Raw genomic sequence first — 22,321 nt, forward strand, 5'->3', positions numbered from 1 at the left:
TCTAGGACTAAATTATATAGGAAACATGAAAAGACGGGAGCAGGATGAAGTGGTTTTGACGATTTTTTCTAAGTTTTTATGGTTGGTTCTTATTTTGTTTTTAATTAGCTAGTATATGTATGCAAGCATGTGTAGCTCTTGCTATGTGACAAGAGTCTTGAACTTCCCTCCGTTAAAGACAGGACCTCCTGTAAATCCTTCAAGAGTCTGAGATATAAAGTAGAATATCATTTTTTGGAAATATTTTTCTACATGTGGCAAATGAGAGGGATCTGTTAAGGGAAATTAATCCCTATGGTTTGTTTACTTGTTGATTTCTGGTGATAACTGGACATTGCAGCTACCATCATATTTTCCTGGAATATCATTGTAGGTAGTACAGTATATCCATCTTCTACAAGTGTCTATTGGCTACCATACAGAAGTAAAAATTCATTCCATCATAGTTCAGTCACTGGCCTGTTTCTCATCTTGTGCCAGTATCAGAAATGCACACAGCACTGGCATGAAATAATTCACTGACTGTTAAGTACTACACATCAAAGATAGCAGCCTGATTTGATGTCAGGCTTCATAGTTTTTCAACCATGGTTTGACTGATGCACCAAAATTTCTTTGTGTTCCTTACTTGTTAGTCATCAGTGGAGGCATATGCTCTGACATCTAAAGAAAAAAATATTGTCAAGCAGCTCCAGTACAGTGACAGGATTCTTCAAGGTGTATTTCTCTGTTGCCTGCATTCTAGCTGTGCTGGCTGCAGGCTTTTGGATTCACAGCATTTGGATAATGCCCACTTGCCCAGGCCTTAGCTGGGATTATAGTGGCCATGGGCCATGTTATTTCTTCCCAGTTTAACTGCTGCCCAAAGCCCTTTTGGGGGTGGTGTTTCAGAAGCACAGGAGCGGCATTGAGATGGTTTTGATAGGTTTGGGTTGGAGGGAGGAGGTGGCTGCTCTATGAAAACTTCAGTTGCACAGTAACGAGTGTGACTCCGTAGTTGTCCAGTTCAGTAAACAAAAACGTGCAATAAGTGTGCTTAATGAAATTAAGGACTTTTGGTACTGATCTCCTCCTGCGTGCTAACACAAGGTAAAGTAATTCAGGTCAAACATTGGAAACCGTGGTTCACTAGATTCTCTTTTATTTTCACCTGTAATTTTCAGTAGTATTTAAATTTAAATGAGTTAATAGAAAATACCTTTTCTACTCGTGCTTTACAATAGTGATGTCTGAAAGAAGCAGCAGGTGAAAGAATACAAGCAGCAATGTCTTAAATCCTCCCCACCTACTTTTGAAAGATGTTAATCCTTTAACTCATTAATCAGGTGGAGTGTGCCAAGATGGCAGTAGCCAGTTCTGGTTTAGCTCCAGCAGTTTCAAGCAAGTTTTTGAGTACAGACTTCTTAAACAATGTACCATCATCTCATCCCTGATTATCACTTAGGAGAAGGAATAAGCCAGCAGGGACAGAGGTGTGAACACTGTTCACATAACCCCAAAGCACTGCACGGTCAATACACCAGTCTAAGCCTGTGTGAAAACAAACTCACTTTGCCTCTGTGTTATCTTTGTTTCTCCTGTTCTAGTCTTGCTTGCAACCATGAGCTCTTCAGGGTAAGTTTGGGTTTTTTCCCCTCTGCTGTGTTTGAAGTGACTGACTTGGCTGTGTCTCCTGCTGCTCCTGCACATTAATAACAGTGGAACAATTGAGTAGTTTGCAGGTGTGTCAGATTGGTAAATTCAGAACAGGTGAAACTGTGACAGGATGACTTGATGAAGGAAGCTGAAACTGAAGTGATGATTACAAAGACTGACAGAAAATAGGGCCTGGAAAATAAATTCAATTTGCTGATGTTATATAAGCATCTTAGTGCAGCCTGTAGATTCATTAGTTTGGGAACATACTTTGTAAGGGAGAGTGATTGTGTGTGGCTTCGCTTTTAGCAAATTGACTATAATTTAGAGTGAAGGTGTAGGAGGTAGAATGTATTAATACTCTGACTTTCTAGCTGGTGTGATCTTGTCTAGCAGGTGAGTTTTTCAGTGTGTTCAGCCAGCATGTGTTCCAGCATACTTCAATTTACAGCTGCAAAGATCCTTGAAACCATGAATTGACACAGTAGCACTTACTGATTTTTTTTTTTTTAAATTATTTTTGTAACTGCTGAGAGCTTAATAATATGGAGAAAAAGTGGTTTATCTCTTTCTGTACCAGCAGGACATTCACCTTGTGAATGTTTGTGCAAAGATGGTTTACAGTAATAGTGTTAGTATTACCTCATTCCAGGTGAAAGACATAGGGTGAGTGGCGTAGATACTATTTTGGAGATCACCCTTAAGTAGGTGGTACTTGTATGTCATTCATCCTGGTGTGATCAGAAATGACTGTAATAGCATGAGATAGGGAGAAGAGAAGCAGGGATGGAGCGCAGCTTGCTGCGGATACCCCGGAGTCCTTTCTGAGCCTTGGGAGAGCTCACTGGGCACGACCTTCTGCTCAACTCACTGTCTGGGAGGGTTCACTTCTGAGCAGAAGTGGAGATTACCCCTGCTCTTCTACCACCCTAGCAGTGCGATTTTGAAATCTTCATTCTCTTAAATGAATGTCTGATGGATGTCTTAGAGTTTGTCTTTTCTCAGCTCTAGCAGTAAGGGATTAATCTTCTGTAATCAAAGCTTTTATTTCAGTTACAACCACATTTGAGCAGTGTAAACAAGATCACACAGGCAGTGGTTTGTTTACCTCTTCATGCTGGTCTCCAGGTAAACACTAATACCTCATTACCTTTTGGTCTTTAATGTGGAAAGGTGAGGAGAGAAGCAGCTTGAGTCCTGTTTAAAATTTCTACACACTGGCTTTGAGATTGACCTACTTGAATTTTTTTCTGTAGATACAATTAAAGAAACTGAAAAGGAAGGATGTTTCTATCCGTTTCTTATCAGCATTCAGTTTTGTAGAAACATTATTCTATCATAATACCCTATCAGTTGCTCTCCCTTTACCAAAACACTGTTGAAAAACACACAGATAAAGACTTGGTGATGTTCCACTTGCTTGGTCAAGTGTATTGAAGGGCCCTTCAATAGGGCGATGTTTTACACCCTAACTTGCGGTCAAAATGTGCAGCAGTGGTGTTTTTCTCCTCTCAAACCTCTGGACCAGGAAGATGACGAAATGAAACTGAGTCTGACAGTTGGGAAGGAATGTAAGGATTGGAGAAATCTAAGAGAAGGAGGGAGTTTCTGTTATTTAAACAAATTATATTTTAGTACTTCAAATCTTTCAATTGTTGTGCTGAGGATGCTTTGACTTAACCTAAAATAGTATTTCTTCATAATGAGTTTTTGCTGACAAAACATGTTTTGATACAGATTATTTGACAACATAGGAACACTGGTGTGGAAAATATGTTCATGTAGGAGTGTACTTCTACATGTGTATGGTTGAAAATACTATGGTCTGTCTTCCTGTCCTAATGTCACAATATCTGGCATTTTTTAGAAGTGTGGACTACTCAGCAGAGTTAAAATGGGCTGAAGTTTTGGAGTACTGGAGTACTACAACTGTATGTTTTAGAGCAAAACAGTTGGACTGGAGCTTCAGTGAAGGCAAATGGTAAGGCCTTGTAATAGAAATCTGGATGGTAAATACTTCAGGTTTTGGTATGTTGAGCAGTGATGGGAGAGCATTTACTTGATGAGAATGCTGGAGTCAAGTGGCGTTTGAATTGTTCTCTGATGGTGCCTTTGCTGCATTAACAAAGCCATGGCCTTCCTGGAAGGGACTCATATAGTTTGGAGACTCCACAAACTCCAGGCAACCTGTGCTGCTGCTTAGTCATTCTCACAGTCAAAAAAAAAAAAAAAAAAAAAAAAAAAAAAAAGTCTCCTAATGGCAATGTTTTCCTGATGTCCTTCCACTGCTTAAATGTTTTCTCACCTTATTTGTGAACAACTGTGAAGTCAGTGAACTTCTGCAGTGCTTTGGGCCAAGGAAGTCTGTTTTTAGTTTCAATATTTGAGCAGTTTGTCCTGCAGAAGAAAGAATTATCTATAAGATGGTTATACAAAACTTATCTGAAGGTTTGTTGGCCATCTGTCTTGTTTGTAATATGATGTTCCTTCTTATTGTTAATACTCTTTATTCCTGCAGCTTTTTAAGGCTGTAGTCAGATGACCTAAAAAACACAATAAATTAGTACTATGAAATGGTAGCCCTGTTCAACCAAGGTATTGTGACTCACTTAGTCTGTTGATGCACTTAGTAAAATTACTTTGGCTAAACAAGGGGTGTTTTTCTGTTCTGGTGGATCAGTGTATTTGGAACTGTTTCACGTCTGCGCACCTGTGACTCTTCTCTCACAAAGTGTGGTTTTTGTGTATATATAAAATATGTCTCCAGAAGAATGCCTTGACAGCTCTGCATACACACATAGCTACAATTCTATTTTGTACATATTTAGCTTTTCATCAACACTAAAAATTATTGAAAGGAACAAGATCAAACTGCATAGGCATGTTGGGAATGTGGGGATAAAGGGGTAGTCAGCACTAGTCAAGACATGAAGGGGAACCTCACCATGGGGCAGCTATCACGCCACATCTTGACATTTCTGAATACTTTCTAATCAGTCTTTAAATTTTTTAAATCTTTCTTTGGGAAAAAATAATATTGAGAAATGTAGTAAAATGACCACAAAAGGAGTTTATCATAAATTCCCTTTTTTTCTGCATATGTTTTGTCTACTGTCTCTCCAAAGTGTCCTGGTCTGTAAATACGCTGCTTGGTGTAGATACCCAAGGGAAAATATTTGAGGTCAGTGGATAATGATGGAACTGTGCAGATGTGAAAGGAGAAAACTGACCATCTTAATGTGGGACTTCTAAATTATCTTTGATTTTTAGGCGTAGTGAGAAAGAACATTCCTCTTAAAACTGCTTAAGGGCCTTATGGCCATTTAGCATAGGGTTTATTTTTTGATGGCTTTTTCTATCTGTCTTTCAGTGGCTCACAACACAGGATTACTGTGTGTAATGGAGGGCTTTGAGAGTCTGGATGGAGGGGGCTGTTACTGGGCTCTTCTTCAACCATACTGTTTCCCTATTGCTTTTTGCTGCATGTGTTCAAACAACTTTTACAGTTAATGCACATGATTTAAAAATATCTTTTTGAGTAGAAGTTTATCATACTGAGGCATTACAAATTTGTAGGAAGTGTGGTGGCTCAGACCTTCAAAATGGAGACAGAATAAATGGCAAAACCCCCCTCTGTGTGGTCTTAAAATGAGTGAATATCCAGAATTTGGGTTCAGGTGCATGAGAAGGAGGTCCTGTTTAAGAAATGAAAAATTCAGGATTCTGCTGTAGTTATACAAAAAGACTAGACATAAATGACTGTGGAAGAGGAAAAACCAAGCCTATTGAAAACTTCCAGTGTTTCTGGACAATTTTGACAAAACCAAAAAAATTAGTAGTTTCTTTCCATTTTGTAACTTACACTTGCTCTCAGGTAACCAAGCTTATTCTGCCTGCTTGAACTTCATTTCCTCTTAATGTTGTTAAGAATAAATTTGAAATGGAAATAATAAGCATCTGCTTCTTTTGGTAAGGAAGAATTTATAAGGACTTTTTTTTTTTAGATGGGCATTTCCATATTGTTTAGTGGAACAGAGCTTTAGTCAAATTGGGATCATAAGAAAAGCAGCTGAGAGATACTAAGAAAAGAAGCTAGATTTATTTTTAAATGAAATTGTCAGTAGTTGAAAATAGTTCATCAGCTACAGGGCATCATCTGTGGTTTTAAACTTGAGAGTGTTCACTGCAAGAAGTCTCATTCTGGAAACTCTCAAATTATGCAGCTATTACATTTAACTTCAGAATTTATCAGGAAAAATATATCTGCAATTAGTGTAATTAATTACCAAATGACATAATGAACAGCCAAATACACAGCTTTTTGCCCTTCACTACCACCCACATACCTTGATAGCTGTTGGTGTTTTAGTCTCTGAAGTTTTACCAAAAGCAGAGTTCCTGTATCAAAATCAGTTGAGTTATTCATTAAAAGCATGTTTCTAAGTTTGAATGCACATACATACAGCTGTTAGAGATATCTATATATCTCTAGATATATATAGAGATACATAAACCCATATGCATGGGTTTATGTATCTATATATATAACAGTTCCTCACAATGTGAAATGATAGTGTTAATAGAAAATACTAATAGAAATTTAATAGCTACTTAAAAAAAGCTTTTAGAAGTTCATTGATGCAGCATTTAATGCATAATACTGCTTTTAATGGCAAAGGTACATCATCAGTCAGCATCTGACAGCCTGTTTTCCTTGCAGCTGAAAACAGGAAAGTTAAACCAGCTGAGTGTTGTGGGGAGATTGGTTATGCAGTGTTGTGGAATGGGCTGGATAACTTAATGTGTGCAGAATTCACAGTGCTTAGGTTTGAAAAAAAGAAGTGTGTGTCTGTAAAAATAAACCCGGTTTAAAAAAAGTTCTATTTAAAGGCAGAGCAAAAAAAAAAAGAAGGTAAGGACTTGATTAATGTATCAAAACTATGCCATGTGGCTTTCTCATAAAATCAGGATGTAATTTTTTTATTTTTTTTTTCTCCAGATATCCAAGAGCAATAACTTCTAGCTTGGGGTGTTTAGGAGATCCTTAGTCTACAGGACAAGGAAGAGCAGTGTTCTCCCTGTGCTCCTATTTCCATGAACATATAATACAAAACCTTCTTTCCAGCTTTGCTCATGTTTGTTTTGCAGCAGTGGAAAACAGATGATCCTGTTCTTCCAATTTGTCTTTAAATCATGTATTAATACTATAAAAGTTGGTAGAAAAGCTATTTAGCCTTTATCTCCCAGAGTAAATTTGAATAATTATAGTTGTTCTCTCTGTAGGATTTACTTTTTCTCAAAGCAGCTTGGGTTTAGGTAGGCCCTTAGTCTTACAGTACTTGGTGTTGTCAACAATTTTTTATTTTTACTGTAGCTCTTAACAAATTTAGTTTTGAATCAGATGTTGACTACTGCAGTGGCGTTTTATAGTTCGATGACAGATTTCTTAACCCGTCTTAATAACATATATGCTGGCAAATAAGTATTTCCCTCCTGCACCCTGACGATACTTGGCACTTGCTATGGTTCCACATGTTGTTTTCTCAGTTATTTCCCTGAAGCTAAACAGAGCCATGCCTTCCTGCTCTTGACAGGCACCTTAGAGTTGGTAATTTAAGGAACAGAATAATAGGAGCAGTCATTGAGAAGTTTTCAGAGTAAGGATCAGATAAGTGACTGTGTGTAAACCTTGCTGCAGTTAGGCTTGTAAAATTCAGCCTTACTATGATGTATGTCAGATACAACATATTTTTGACTCATTCAAGGATAAGAAGTGCTTGCTTTCCTTTTTTTACATGTTCATGTTTCTGACATTATAACACACATTATATATATTATTTTCATTAAATAGCCTTTCTTGAAAGGTTAAAAATAACTGTGTCTTGTAACAAGGGGTCTTTTTGGTGAATAAAAGAGAAATAATTTGGCAGGAACTAATGATTTTTAATTTTTTTTTCCTCTCCAGTCTAATGTATTTATGTTTTCAGGATACTGTTGTGAGTTACTGTGTTCTTATAGTGGTATTTCACAGTTTCTTTGGGGGATGTATGTTCTGGAGTTTCACTGGGTTTTATTTTTTTCATTTAATGTGAAATTCTGTGTGTTGATTGTAGTACTAGGGCAGCAGGAGAAAGATTGTGTGCTTGTTTAATATCAGCGTAGTAGTAAGGGGAAATAACCAAAAAAGGGAGCAGATTTAATATTTTTTTCCTTTTGTAGTTTGCACAGTTGTCTTTTTCTAGAGACATGCCTCTTAAACATCCAAAATTGTGAGGGGTGTTAGCACAAGGTATGTTTTCCTCCCAGCTATCTGTCAAGGTTACAAGGTCTATATTTTTTCCTCTGGACTGTTCGTGGTGTTTCTCTGTTTCTTCATAGACTAATGGTCAGCTTAGAAACTTTGCTTGGTGTACAGTAGGGAAGAAAGCCAACCAAACCCAGTAAGCTGAAAAGTATTGTTAATGCAGTTTTCCTCCTTTTGCTTCTTTCTTAGAGGAAATAATACTAACTATACCCCAGCACACAAAAAGAGCTGTCTGGCTTTTCATCTTAGTTGTTTTTTTCCTTAGCCTTTTTGCTGCTGCAAGACAGATCTGTGACTGCCTTTCCTTGTCATGCTAGGCATTTCAGAAGCTCTTTTAATTCTGAAACACTAAACCAGGAATTTCCTAAGGTTCATCAAAACTGCTCTTTGACATAATGAGGTTTCAGCTGGGCCAATGTATTGATAGATGTCACTCACTTCTGATGGAGAGTCCACAGAAGGCAGATGGCTTTGCATGGCAAATATCTCCAAATCTGCTACTACACTTAGTAGCAGGAGATACGGGGTTTTTTTCTGCCTGTGTTACAACAGTGCTCTGCAGATGTGGCACATGACAGCGAAATCTGTGGGAGGCTTTCATTTCCTGAAAATTAGGTGAAATGATGGTGCCCAGAGATGGTGTTTTACAGGGGTTATGCTTGAATAGCTGCACTGGAGTTAATTCATAATGAGACTAGTGAGTTGTTTTATTGCTCTTTCAAGAGGAGCCATGTTTCTCTTGGTTTCCCATGGATCACAGAAAATTTCTGTAAATGGATCAGTAGAAAACTTGAAGTGTAAGTTCTAGATGCGCTAAGTGAAATCTCTGCATTGCCATTGGATTTACTCATTCCCAGACTGTAGGTTTGCCCCAGATTTTTTCAAAGATATCAGAAACTCAGCTAGAGAAGAAATGAATAGTGTCCTGCTCCTTCTTCAGTTCAGCAGTGCTAAAGGAGGTGAGGCTGAAAATAATTGCTGCCAGAAGTTAATACAAAGAGGAAATGACAAACTTCTAATTATTTTTCTGGAGCTGTTGGTATCAAGTATATCCAGACTTAGTCTAATTTAAGAAGGTAAGGTTTCTGCTTCATAGTTCAGCTACTCTCTGCTTACTAGAAATAATCTGTCCTCACAAATAAGTATCTCTTATTAATTTTACATATGCTAGTTAGAGCATTTTTCTCCTGAGTTTTGGAGGCTGGTTTTTGTCCTGGTAGAGTCCAGCCATTTGACTGACATCATTGTTCATGGAAGCGAGTTCTCTGGGTTTAAAATTTTTTTCTTTATGTTTTTTTATTTGCTTGGTTGTTTGTTTTGGTGAGGGTTGCGTTTGCCTTTTTTTTTTTTAAGTACCAATGACTGGTTCCACAATTCCTCTGTTTACATGTTCTGGTGACTTTGGTGTTGCTATTGGAGCATCTATAATCCCTTCCTGTTTGAGAGACACTTTCCTAGGGTGTGGTCACAGGGTTCCGTTCTCACCTCTTTGTTCAGGCACCTTGAAATACTTTGAGAAGTTGAAGTATGAGGATTGATCAGAAGCATCTTCTTGGTCATAATCAAGTGGCAATACTTGAACCTATTTCAGTGTTTTTTATTGTTCTCACTGGCAGTGTTTTTCTAATGAGATGAAAGTTGCTGTATTTCAGCCAGAGAGGGAGATGACCATTGAGACTGGTAATCTGACTGCCCAAGCAAATGAAGCAATTTGGCCAGGTAGAAATTTTAATTGTTCCTACTTGGAGTCTTGAATATAGTTGTCACAATAGAAAAAAAAATAAATCATCTTGTAATAGTGGATTTTACTTATTGTCATTCAGAAATGTAACAGTAAAAGGCTCTTAGCACTGTACTTCTGACCCTTAAAATCTTCTTGGTCAGCTTTTTCACTGTAGCATCGAGGAGCCATGCAGCAAGGCCACAGCTTGGAACGTATTGCTTTCTTAATGAGGAATGCACCCAAAAAGGGTTCCTTGTCCCTTCTCAATGAAAGCTTGTCAGAGCAGAAGTCAAGCTGCCTATTAAGCAGGGAGGGAAGTTCCCTTAATACTTGTGCAGCAGCCACCTGGAGAGTTGTTTATTACTTCGCTAAATGTTGTAGATGGTGCTATAACACAGTTATTTGGGAAAACAATGTAATTAAAAAAAACACTAGAAAATAAAGTTTGTCTTTTAATTCTAGTTTATCAGTTCTACATGCTAGTGCTGATCATTAGAGCTGCTTGGACTAAGAAAGAGGTGTCTTTCTTACCTCTCTAAAATGAGTTAACAAGTAGCTCAAGTATGCAGGTACTTGCATAATTATTCTGTATGTCTAATAAAAATGTGCATGTTAATAATTTTTTTTTGGAAATTCAGTCTTTAACCTGATGTTAAATATCTCTTTTGGGGGCGTGGTTGTAGAAAGAAACCAGAATTTTTCATCAAATCCTCATTATCACTTTTTGATCCTGACTTCTGAAAAGGAATATATTCTTCATAGTAGATGAAGAGTTTTTAAACTGGTATTAACACATGTTTTTTGTGCTAGGTGGTTTTGGACTGTGGGCTCCCTCGGGAATCAAGTGTAAAGATGTGAATAGCTATTTGTAACTGTTGATAATTTTTAAAGAAATATAGATGAGGACAAGTTTTGGGCTTGCAGCCAGTGTATCTTTCCCAGTTGTCTCCTTTTCTATTAGTCTGTTTTGTGCCAACTCTAAGAACTTAAATTTTTGCCTTGCTGTGTAAGCCGTGTTTTCCTGTGCAGCATTTTGGGGGTTCTGGCTGACCTTGCAGACCTGTGAGGGGGTGTTGTCTCTCTGGCTGGTTTGAGTGACCTGTGTGAAGGTTGTCGTAGTGGGCTTCACAATGTGCTGAGGAGAAGAGAAGATCCGATTCTTAGGATTTCACAGAAAGTAATTTTTATCTAAGAATAACATTAAGAATTAACTTTAAGAAACTCTCTGTGTAGCTAGAAGTAGTTGCTTTTCTTCTTGTAGAAAAGACTTCTAAATATGTTGTAAAATAACATGAGCTTCTGGATAAACACAGATAGAATATGAGCGTCTGATCTATTCTTACTCTTTTTAGGTCATCATGACTGCACGACCTATTTCCAGAGAGAGTAATAAGATGTCTTATTTTGGGTATTGATGTTTAAAAGCTTAAAATTTAAATGCAAAAAAGGTGCTTGTTTGATTCTTTGGGCGGAAGGTGGTGTGGTATATGTGTGTTTCTTATGTTTTGCTCTATACAAGTACTTGACTTTAATAATTTTTCTCCTCTCTTTCAATTTAAGAAATAAATTTCATACAGGAAAATTTTAAAGTCTTCACACAATTTCTGTTTATTTTATAAACTGTTACAAGCTACAGTGTGCTTTGCATATTTTTGTATGTCTTTGGTTTATTGTCAATAAGAAATTGTGTGTATATTTAAAATATCCTGGTAGTCAGTAATGGTTTTTGTGTCTGGTTGTTGCTTCCCAGAAGGCAGAATCTCTTTATTCCATATGGTGTTCAGGAAGTCTGATCTTTCCATAGTCTTTACGAAAGCATACATTTTTAATGTTAGGTCTCTCCCCTTTCCAGTCTGAGAGCCTGCTACTGTGAGTAGCAGTTCTGACTCAGAATCTTTGTCTTGCAGGGTCTCTTCCAGTACCAAACAGCTTTGTCTCCAGTCAGAGGTTAATCCTTCTCGTTGACCAGTGCCATCAGAACCTTACACAAAATTACTACCTTTTAGATTTTACTTTTCTGTGAGCTGAGCTGCTCTGGATAATGCTTGAAAAATACTGCAGGGTTTCTTTCTATAATAATTAAAAAATGTATCACAGTATTTTTTAATATCTTTGATGTTAGTAGCAAATGAGTTTGCAGTTCCATATTTTAATACCATGTTTTTAACATTCAACATAAAATGGAGTATCTGTAGTTTTTATGGACTTTTTTTTCCAAATCCACTGTAGTGAAGTGGTAAATGATCACCACAATGCTCCTGCCTTAAGGACATGTTGGATCTGAGCTGTGTGAACTTTGCATGTCATCTTTTTCAGTTTTGGAAGACTTTTGTTTGCTTTGGGTGGGCGTTTCTGGGTTTCACTTGTTTTTTTGGGTGTGGGTCCTAAGCTAGTGGTTTTTTTCCTCTTCAGAGGCCCTCAGATAGCTCTCAAAAGAAAATGGTCTCCATTTCAAAAGCAACCTTAAGCCATCCATAATTTAAACTAATCCTTAAATGCTGCCTGGAATCAATGGGTAAGCCTCTACTGGTGTGAGAAACCTTTGCTCTGAGATACAGAGCAGTATGTGCAAATTCTATATTGAGTGTCTTTCATGTATTGGTACTGTATCTGCTTTCAGATGTCAGCCACTTGTTAGGAATGTTTTCAAGGGCACAGGATGAGTGTCAGTCACACTACTGATGCATGCATTTATTTAACAGCTCACGCCCAGAGACTTGCTCCTTAAAGAAAAATGGTGGGTGTGTTCTGCTTGTTTTAGGGTCTGCAGTTTGTTGCAGAGATGTTGCTGTAAGTGCAAATACAGAGCTGCCTTGTATTTCTGTTCTATAAGTTAATTACCTTCATTGTTAGCTCTCTTGGGACTACCTTCCTCTCTACTCTCTTAAACTTGTGTCATCCTCTCTTCTCTGTTGGAATTTTGTTCTAATCCAGAAGTGGATCCAATCAAGTAGTTGAGCTGTCATCTCACAGGCTGGCAAGATGCTTGATATGGGTTTTGCCAGATATACGGCAAGATGAGCTCAATCCAGAGCAAATGAGCTGTATCAATTAACATTTTAGTTGCTTAATTCGTGTTTTCTTCTAGTTATGAAGATGGACAGTGTTGGATTTTTTGGTTGTTTGTTTCAATAATTTATTATTTCGTTCTGAAGTTGTACTGGTTCTGCTTAAAGCAGTGCTTAATTAACTCTTCCTGTTAAAATTTGTTTGATAGGCAAGACAAACCATGGCTTAATTCAGATAGGTTCAGTATGGATTAACTTTATTTTTCAGAGATGCTCTTTTAGTTCTACTCTCAATTTGATACAGATTTTCCTGTCTTAAAACTGGTTGGTTATGTTCTTCACTGCTTTCTTCCCCCAGCCTGCAGGAGCAATTTCAGTGCTGTGTCACCCCCAGGACTCTGCTTCTCTTGATTCCAAATCTTTGGTTGATTTTGCTCCTTCTGCCCCATTTGGGGAAGGTAAAGAAAACCAACACAAAAATGTGATGTTGCAGAGCAAAAACTTAAGTGATCAAACCCTAAAGATTAGTGTATGAGCTGCCTTCCTTGGGACTCTCTCTCCCTTTTTTCCTTTTTTATGATGAGTCTATTGGGGGAATTTAAAGCTTTTTTTCTTTTTATTTTAAAGAATTTATCAACTGTATAGTCATCATTTATGTTTATGATGCTTTTTGGAAATACTACCTGAATGCAAAGAAGGTAGAAATGAAGCCATGTGCACATGTTTTGGAAAAGATGTTGTGGACATGATAAGTTTTCTCTAGAAATGACCTAGGTGTGTATATTTTTAAATAAATAACTCTTGACAACACTTTGTCAGTTCTTTCTAACTTATGTCTCCATGGAACAAAAGAAGTGAATTGTATATTTTTTTTTTCTTTATTTTAATGTATTCACTTCCACAGCATCTGTGGAAATGCAAAACACTCTCAACAGCAGTTGCCGGAATGGCAGATTTTTCTTATTCTTTTACTCCTGGAAGCATTTGTCCTTTTTGGTCTTTTGTGGGTCTTAAAGCTTATAATGTTAGAGTTCAGGTTCATGAGTAATTTTGAACTATCAGATGAGATAATTCTTAATTTAAATTTAGGTTTTGACCTCTCAGAGTCACAAAGTTCAGTAAACATGATTTTATTTAAAATTACTTTATCTTACTGTACAATATAATTGGCATAAAATATTTGGGTAAATATTTTTATTTGAGAGCAGACTCAGCTTAATTTAATCTCTTAAAAACTGCAAACATAATGACTTGGTTAAAATTGTGACAGCATCTGGCAGTCATTTCAGCAGGTGTTTGTATGATGATATTAATATTACACATGCACTCTTCCAAATTTGTTTATTGACTTTTATGCTTCTATCATCAACAAATGTGATTATAATGGTTTTTATGTATGTCACTGCCTGATACTGTTACACTTTAAAATGCAGTTTTCCGAAATATTTTGGAGGCACTGAGCTTCTGTATTTTAAAACAGATATTTCTGCTCTAAAGCAAGTGTATGTTAAAATGTTTTTTAGGGAAGGATTTTCAAAATAGAGCTCTTGGAGTCTGGTTTAAGAGTTTCTTGCTCGGGGAAGGGCAGTGTGCAGGGTTGAAGTATTACTTTGTGAGCAGCATCTCTCTGAAGGCTCCCAGTGTAGCTGCTTTAGATTGTTCAGGGCTTACTGGGAGCATCTGGAAGGCTAAAACCAAGGCTATTGCTCTTAGAGATCACTCGACCTTCGGGTTTCCTGGTACTGTTTCACTTGGCAGTAACTACACAGGCTGCATCTGTGGAAAAATAGGATCAGTTGTTAATCCTGAAGTGTCAGAAATCTCTGCATAAGCCCCTCAGAAGTGTGGCAAAAAGTGCTTATGTGAGAGGCATCATGGTACCCTTTCCTCATCTTCCTTGGTGGTGTTCAGATGGAGAAAGTATCTTCTGATACTTGCTGTGAGTGTGTACATATCCCTTAATGTCATTGTGCTAGAAAAGTGATCTTTTAGTGGGACTCCTGCCATTTTCCTAAGCACACTGCAAGAAAATGAATGTATTTCTCTTCTGCTTAGCCAGTCCTTCAGTGCATCAGCCAAACTGCCCTTCCCTTCCATTTTACCCCACAGGCTTCTGCTGTCTCTTTCCAGCAGCAATATGTTCTGTCCTTTGTGGCCCCCATGGGTGTTCTTCTGAAGACCTGATAGGAGTTCCATCACCTACTGAGAGATCTATATTTTTTCCCCCCTTGTTATCTTTACTTATTGTGGTGTTGCTGTGTTTCATGTGGCAATTTTGAACTGTGGTACTGACCATCCAGAATGGAGGGAACAGGACAGCTGTTCTGTCATCTTGTGTCTTCTGCGCAAAATAGGGGAGAAGTGGGCGGCTTGAGACACCATGCTCCAAGTCCCCAGGTAGTTTCTGGGGGAAATTAGCAAGAGTAATCATAGGTACTGTATCAAATCTAAAATAGAAACAAGGGCTGCAAAATCAATCCCTGCTGCAGTGTCTGAGTACATTTGGGTGTTTTGCTGTGGAGAGCCTTGGGGCTGATGGTGCCTAAATTCATCCTGGCAGGGTCTGCTTCACACCCACGGCTGCTTTTCTGCTCTGGTGTGCCAGGGAAGGCTGTGAGCTCTCCTGTAGCAGCTTCTGTCTTCTGCCTACCTTGTTAAATTGAGAGGGTGTTTTTGATCAGAGATGCAAAGAAATGGGTAAAACCAAGTGACTGAACCATGAGTATGCATTAAGTCTGCTCTGAGATGGTTGACCTCCCACAGGCTGTGATCCCCATGCTGGGCCAGATCTGCCTTCACAGGAAAATTCACTACAGTTCATCTCTCAGTATCCTTTAGGCTTTTTGCATAATTCATAAATACTTGCCCTTCTTAGGTAGTGAAGTGGTCAGATGTGAGCAGCAGGCAAGGTGTGTGAGCCAACTTCTAGCTGAAGTTTTGAAGGTGGCTCTCTTTTAAAAAGTGGTGGGTCTTGATTGAAATTTCACAGTTCACTTCCGTCCTTAAAAATCTGTGCTGTTGGTGGTTCTTCCCCGTCACATAGTCTTGTGGCTGTGCTGAGCTGGACCAGCTGCTGGGCTGGCTGAGGGCTGATCATTGAGGTTCTTGCAGGTTAATTTTCAGGTGGATTAATGAGCTGATGAAGCTCTCCTCTATTGCTCTGATGAGCCTGTGTGACAGTGTATGCATCACCAGTGAACTTCTTCTTCGCACATCTGTCCTGTATTTGAATGTTGTGGCAGTGTTGTGTTCTCTAATGGTACATGGCAAGGTTGCAGTTTATAAATATCTGCTAAGGAAGGGGAAAATAGTTTGGGGTTTTGGTTTGGTTTTTTTCACTGATGTAGCAGCTCAGGCTGCATGGTATGTATAATCCAATATGACCATAATGTTTTGTAATTTATGTCAAAAAAACCCCCAAACCAGAAGCCCTAAGGAAAATCATGAATTTAAGATACTGAAATGCAAGTGAGTCTCTTCAGAATTGTATTGCTTTGTGGTTTTTTTCCAATACTACTGTAGTATTGGAAAACTAGGGGAGTTTTATTGGTGGCGCATTGAGTTCTTTTTTGTGGATATTTTTTTTCTTAACATTCATCTCTTCAACCTAATATATTCAGAAAAACTGCTGGCTCTGTGGCATTGTTTTTATGGCTATTATTTGCACATCACATTTTGCCCAGTTTAAGAAGAAAAAGTCAATTAAAATGAAAAGGAAATGCAAAATTGTTTTCTTGCAGTTAGGCATCTGCAGAAAGTATACCTTTTTCTTAAGTGGAGCTGGTTTTAATTTATTTTCTAGATGCTTTTTGTTCTGGCCTTTTTAAAATTCTTGCAACTTTATAATGTAATGTTAGTTATAGGGCATGCAGTGATGAGTAATTACTTCTTGCTTATTTCAAGTATGTTCCATAAATATATGAACAGGGAAAATTGAAACTAATGAATCAAAACCTTTAAAATTATACTCATGACAGTTTCTGCACTTCTTTTTTAAAGGGCAGGGAGAAAATATGCTCTTATTTTTCAAGTGTAATTTAGGTGAAGAGAATGTATGTGTATTGAAAGCTACTTCCATTTTAGAAGGTTTTGTGTGCTGGCCTGAGGTATTCCCAAAATGTTTGATGAAAACTCAGTCTTGAGTTTTGTACTAAGTGCTATGTTTACTGAAGGATTTCTTAATATCATTTAGTTAATAATTGACACTTCAGTGTTCCTCATTCTGCTGATGAGTGTTAGGTAAAAAATTTGAAGTGATGAGGTGATTGAATTAGCATAGTGGATTAAATCCTTGCAGAGAAACCGAAAACCTGGGGTTTTTGATTGTTTTTTCTTAAGCTGCTTTTGGTGTAGATCCTGTGTATGTATGGAGAAAGTACACATGAAGGAACTTAGATTTGTATGCTGTGATAGTCTGATTTTTTTTTTTTTTCTAACTAAAAGTTCTCTGTTCTCTAGCACTTCCTCCCCACCCTGACTATGTATATACCTGAAAATTTCTGTAGCATTTTCCTGTTATAAAGCAAAATTACAATTCCAGTTACCAAATTTATTTTCTTTTTTTTTCTGTTTGCAGATGATGATGTGCCTGCAGATATGGTTGCAGAAGAATCAGGTCCTGGTGCACAAAACAGTCCATACCAACTTCGCAGAAAAACTCTTTTACCTAAAAGAACAGCTTGCCCTACAAAGAGCAGTATGGAGGTAATTTCTTTGGTTTTAATTGTAAAGGAAGTTTTACTGTTTCAAGAATATGAAACTAGTTAGTATTTTTCTTAAGTTATCTAATGCCTGAATTTATTCTGGTTTCATTAAAGGGTGCTTCTACTTCAGCTACTGAAAACTTTGGTCACCGAGCAAAACGTGCTAGAGTATCTGGGAAATCCCAGGATTTATCAGGTAATAACTTTTGTACAAAAAAGGGGGTGAAGGAAAAGGAGTAGACATTTTAACGTCACACATTCTCCCACACATATTGTCCCCAAACTATTTTTCTGTGTGTTCTCCAACTAAGAAACAGCAGTGGGGAAAAAATACCAAAACAAAACTAAAAGCTTGTTCTGGACTTGAAATTTGGTAGCATGATTTTAAGTGGAATTTTCAGAATCTGATCCTTTGTTCTGTCTGCTTCACTGCAGGCAACGTGTTTTAGTTGTTTTTTATTCTCACAGTGTAGTGTATCTAAGCTACTGTTAGGAGCAATAATACTGCAATGCTTAACTGCCATTTCTCATATTGATGACATTCTTCTATTGCATTTTTAGGGGTAGTTTGGGTATGTTATCATAGCGCTTCATTGTGGAGAGAAGGGAAAGACTTGGTGTGTTTGTAAATAAAAAAACCAGATATACCTGCATACATAATGTACATAGCTCTTTGCACACACCCCCTGCTTGTTCTGTTTTCTGTGTAGTTTTTCAATTTCTCTGCTTCTGTTCTTTTTTGTCTCCTGACACACTGTTCAGTTTCAGGAGATTTGCTGTCACTTTTGCCTGGAAAATCAACACCAACGCTTGCCAGCTCCCATCGATGTGGTTTCTCCTGCTTTTCTTGCTTCTGTTTTTTTTTCTTTTAGTCCACATCTCCCTTAATATTGTGAATTAAAACTGAGCAGCTGGAACAAGGCTCTGGGTCTGTTTTCATTGCTTCTGTTGAGGTCTGCTCTTTCCAGCTTCTCATTTTCTCTGTAGCATATTTTTTGTCTTTTTAGATCTCTGTCTTTTTCTCCCTTCGTTTTATTTTCTCCCTCTTTGATAAATGGTTAATCTCAGCAGCTGTTTAGGAACCATTTAACTTCAGATATATATTCTTGAAATAGCCAGAACCAGTTGGACATAAACGTGTGTCATTTTGCATTGGTTCATTTCCTTATTGTTCTCTGGAGCCTTCTGCAGAGTTGTCTTGTCACAGACTGTGTTTCTCTTGACAGTTCTTAGTTTTACTTCTATTTCATTCACTTTTTTGCTGTGTTCGTCATTGTGCTTTTACTCTCCTCCTTTCTTTAGTGAAAATGTGTAACTTTCCAACATGAATGACACTGATTTCCAGAGGAATTCTCCATGCTTTCACTGCTCATTCCATTTGCTAGATTCTTGAGCTCATGTGGGGAAAGTACAGGGATTGTGGAGGCTTCTCCCGCATGAAATTAACAGGAATTGTAAACAGTGATTTTACAATTTTACTTTTAAGACCGTGTTCAAACCATTTGCAATGTAAGGAAGGCATGTCCTCCTCAAACCATTTTCTATTAATCTCTTCCCCACTATGGGTGACGGTTATTTTTTATTCTCTCTGTTGAGTTTCTAAGAGGTTCCTCTAAATTTGTATGACTGTCAATTCTTGTGAGATTTATTTTAACACACAGTCCTCTTCACCTCACAATTTTTGTTGGCATAGGTAATGATAGCTGTTGTAATTGAGTTTAAGACTTTGGATTGCCATGAGTGGTTACTGTGCATTGTCATCTGAGCTGTACAGGTGTTTATTTTAGAACTGTAGGCAAAATGAAGGCATGTGGGACTAAAAGTACAGGAAAATTTCTTGGTGGAAAACCATTCCTGGTTGTACAGACTGTGAGTGGAGGAAAATTCAACAAAGTTGAAATGCCAGTCAACTAGAGTTTCTAACTGGAGTAGAGCCAGGAATTGGAAAAATGTGTATTTTAATACAGATTTCAGTTAGATCTGCTGGGAGTGTTGCTGTTTTAAATTTCTGTTTTCACTGAACTATGGATTTGCAGTACATACTGAGACTCGAGGTTACTGGCTCACTCACTGATTGTTCTGTACACTAGGAACATGCATAAGTTTACAGAATTTACTGACTTTTTAAATTGATTTTTTTTTCTTTTCCTATTGATTTCTTAAGATGATTTCCTAAGATACTTTCCCAAGAACAATACATGCTATGTTTCTGACATATTTCTGTTTCTTAACAAGGAAAGATTTTTACTAAATACGTCCTTATGGAGCAAAAGCTATTTGCCTCCATCTTCTCACTAAAATGGACAAAAAAGGCAACCATATAAGACAATTTACAATTTTAGATTCTTAGCATGGCATTCTTCATCTTTATACAAAGAAGGGAATTCACTTTCAGGCAGCTTTCCCTGCTCTTTGTCTTGGTATTACTTTGCTAGTCCCTATCAGCTAAGTGATCAAAACTGAAACTGAATTAGCTTCATGCATATCCTGTGGAAACTGAAAGACATAACTAGCTGTGTTTCTGACTTTCAGATGTGCAGTTTATTAACTCTTACTAAATCATAAATAGTTCAACTGTCAGCTAACATTTGGATTGGTGATGACCTCTTACATTTCATTTTTACTTTTATTCTTGTCTGATTTTGACACTTATTTGGAAAACTGGTTTGGTTTCTTTTAATATGAGTATGCATTTTGTACATTACCATCACTTCATCAATAGGTATGAAACTGTCAGGAGTAGAAGCATATAAATGCTTCTGATTTGGTGGCCAGACAAGCCTTTTAAAACTGTTTTGGCTCATTTTTGTAAACTGAGAGGAAGAACACATTGATTACATCCTTGCTTTGACACATTACTGAAAGACATCCAAGATGTGACGTGTGGATTTATAGAACAAAAGCATGTAGGTCTCTCTTGGATACAGAGAAATCTTCACGTTTAGAAGCAAATTACCTTTTTCAAATTATACTGGAGAATTTCACCTGGTAATCACTATATCAGTGATTTGAGTGGAGAAATCTTAAATCAACCACTGCTTAATTGAGAAGAAGGACAATTTAAATTAAATTGCTCATTTCTACAGGATTTTGAATAAAGCTGGGTAAGGATAGCAAACACCTGTAAAATCATCATCTTCATTTTGAAAACAGTGTCTAAGTTTCCAAGTAAATACATACAACTTGAAAAATTGCAGGGGCAAGAAGGTTAATTGAGGCTTTTAAATTTTTATTATTTTTATTTCAAGTGTTTTGACACTTTCTCAAAGTTAGTCCTTGTCGCCTGCAGTAAGGAAGCACATCTGGGTTTCAGTTTTAATTTTGAAATCGAGCCTAGGGAGGAAAACAGGAGTGTGAACTTTGGAGCAGTGGGAAGGCACTATATTAGCAAGCTTCCTCATTCAATAAAAAAATATTCAAGGTCCTAACATAGATAAAGGAAGAAAAAAACCTGAAGGTTGTTTATGGAAGTAACTGCTTAAATTGTATGCCTTAGGGATTTGTGTGTTAAAAGGAGAAGAGAGGCCATGGAAGACTTGGGAGGATTTACTGTTTTGCATGTGCAGTATAATGTTTCAGGTTTCAGTAAGACAGTAGAGGACTACATCTAACTGGAAAGCTACCAGAAAAAGATTAATTCAGAAGCAATGTCCAATTACCCTGTGATGCATTTCAAGAGTAATTAGGACTGTAGAACGAACTGCTCCTGCCTGTTTGACACAGGAAGGACCCTTTATGTCTCCAGCAGAAATAAAACCTTTTTAAAAACCAGCGTTGATAGTGCATGTAACATATTTTGGTGATGCCCAACCATGTTCCCCTTACATGCTGCTGTTAAGCTCTTCAGACTTCAGGCTCCCCAAGTGTCTCTTGAGCAGAAGGCCTTTCTAGACTACTTGCATTTCCTAAGTTTTACCAAATTACTGGCTTCAGCCTGGCTCATAAGGTTTTGTTTTGATTTGTTTTGGGGTTTTTTTTTCTTGAATAAAAATAATTTTTGAATCTTCCATTAATAATGCTGTTGCAGAGGAGAACTGTCTTGGCCAACTTCTGGGCATTCATTCCTGTTTCTTCCGTTGTGTCCCATGCTAGCAATTCTGTGGCTTGCAATGGACCACAGCAAGGAGCTGATCATTAAAAAATTCTGGAGGAAGATAGGATACTGGGGGAACAAATAGCTGTGGCCATGTGGAATGATGACACTTGCCACTTTGGCACAGCATAGATTTTAGTTGGTTGAAGTGGCATGTGTCTATAGTTTATAGCTGTAAACTGTGATACTGCTGTGAGTTGTCAACTGCATAAATATCCCTCTGGCATCTGAGATGAAATTGGTATTCTGGAATCACTAAGGGGACATTCTTATGGTGACACAATAAGGAACAGATGCAGGGAAGGTGCTGCAATCTCAGGTGTATTTCAGAATCTCTACTATCTGGTCTGGTTAGAGATGTAAGCATGACACCCTGGAAAAACAGGTCTAATCACTTCTGTCACAGTACACAGGTTCTGGTGATGTGGTCTGCAGACCCCAGTTTAAGGAGTGATAAAAAAGCCACAGTTTGGTGACTGCAGCTCCTGTCTTCTCCATCTTACAGCTGGAAATAACACATTTCTGTGTGCTGCCTTGCCCAGGGGAATCCTGGGGCTCTTTGTTTATTTTGTTTTGTTTGTATGTGAAATCTCACATGGATTCTGTTTTTCAGAATGTTATTCCCTCGTATTTAGTAGGTCATTTTTCTTAAGGTCACTTCAGGAGGCTTCTTGTAGTAGCCAAAATGACAATCCTGCTGCTCCTTAGGCTTAGATGTTCTAACACAAAAAATAATGTGAGGGGCATTACATAGATATAATGGTGCTGTGAATTTAGCAGACACAAACTTTCAATTCCTTGCGTATAGATCCTCTAAACTTTAGGGAGCTGCTCTGTGTGGTTGTGCCTTTAGGA

The 22,321-nt window shown here is 37.7% G+C and overlaps 1 protein-coding gene across 15 annotated transcripts in view; it reads left to right on the forward strand.

Moving 5' to 3' along the window:
- The window catches only part of FBXO11 (F-box protein 11), a 70,776-nt gene that overhangs the window by 17,759 nt on the left and 30,696 nt on the right, over positions 1-22,321 (forward strand). For 10 of the 15 annotated variants that reach the window (XM_086879009.1, XM_086879010.1, XM_086879013.1 and 7 more), the window contains exons 2-3: positions 17,247-17,374; positions 17,488-17,569. In XM_086879009.1, coding sequence (XP_086735135.1) covers positions 17,247-17,374; positions 17,488-17,569 — 210 coding nt within the window. Of the gene's footprint in view, positions 1-1,757; positions 2,032-3,502; positions 3,617-17,246; positions 17,375-17,487; positions 17,570-22,321 lie in introns of those variants that run through there. The other 5 variants (XM_086879020.1, XM_086879016.1, XM_086879015.1 and 2 more) reach the window with 4 other exon arrangements.

Source organism: Cyanistes caeruleus, chromosome 2 (assembly GCF_971803275.1).
Source record: "Cyanistes caeruleus chromosome 2, bCyaCae1.hap1.1, whole genome shotgun sequence".
In the NCBI taxonomy this organism is placed as follows: Eukaryota; Metazoa; Chordata; class Aves; order Passeriformes; family Paridae; genus Cyanistes; species Cyanistes caeruleus.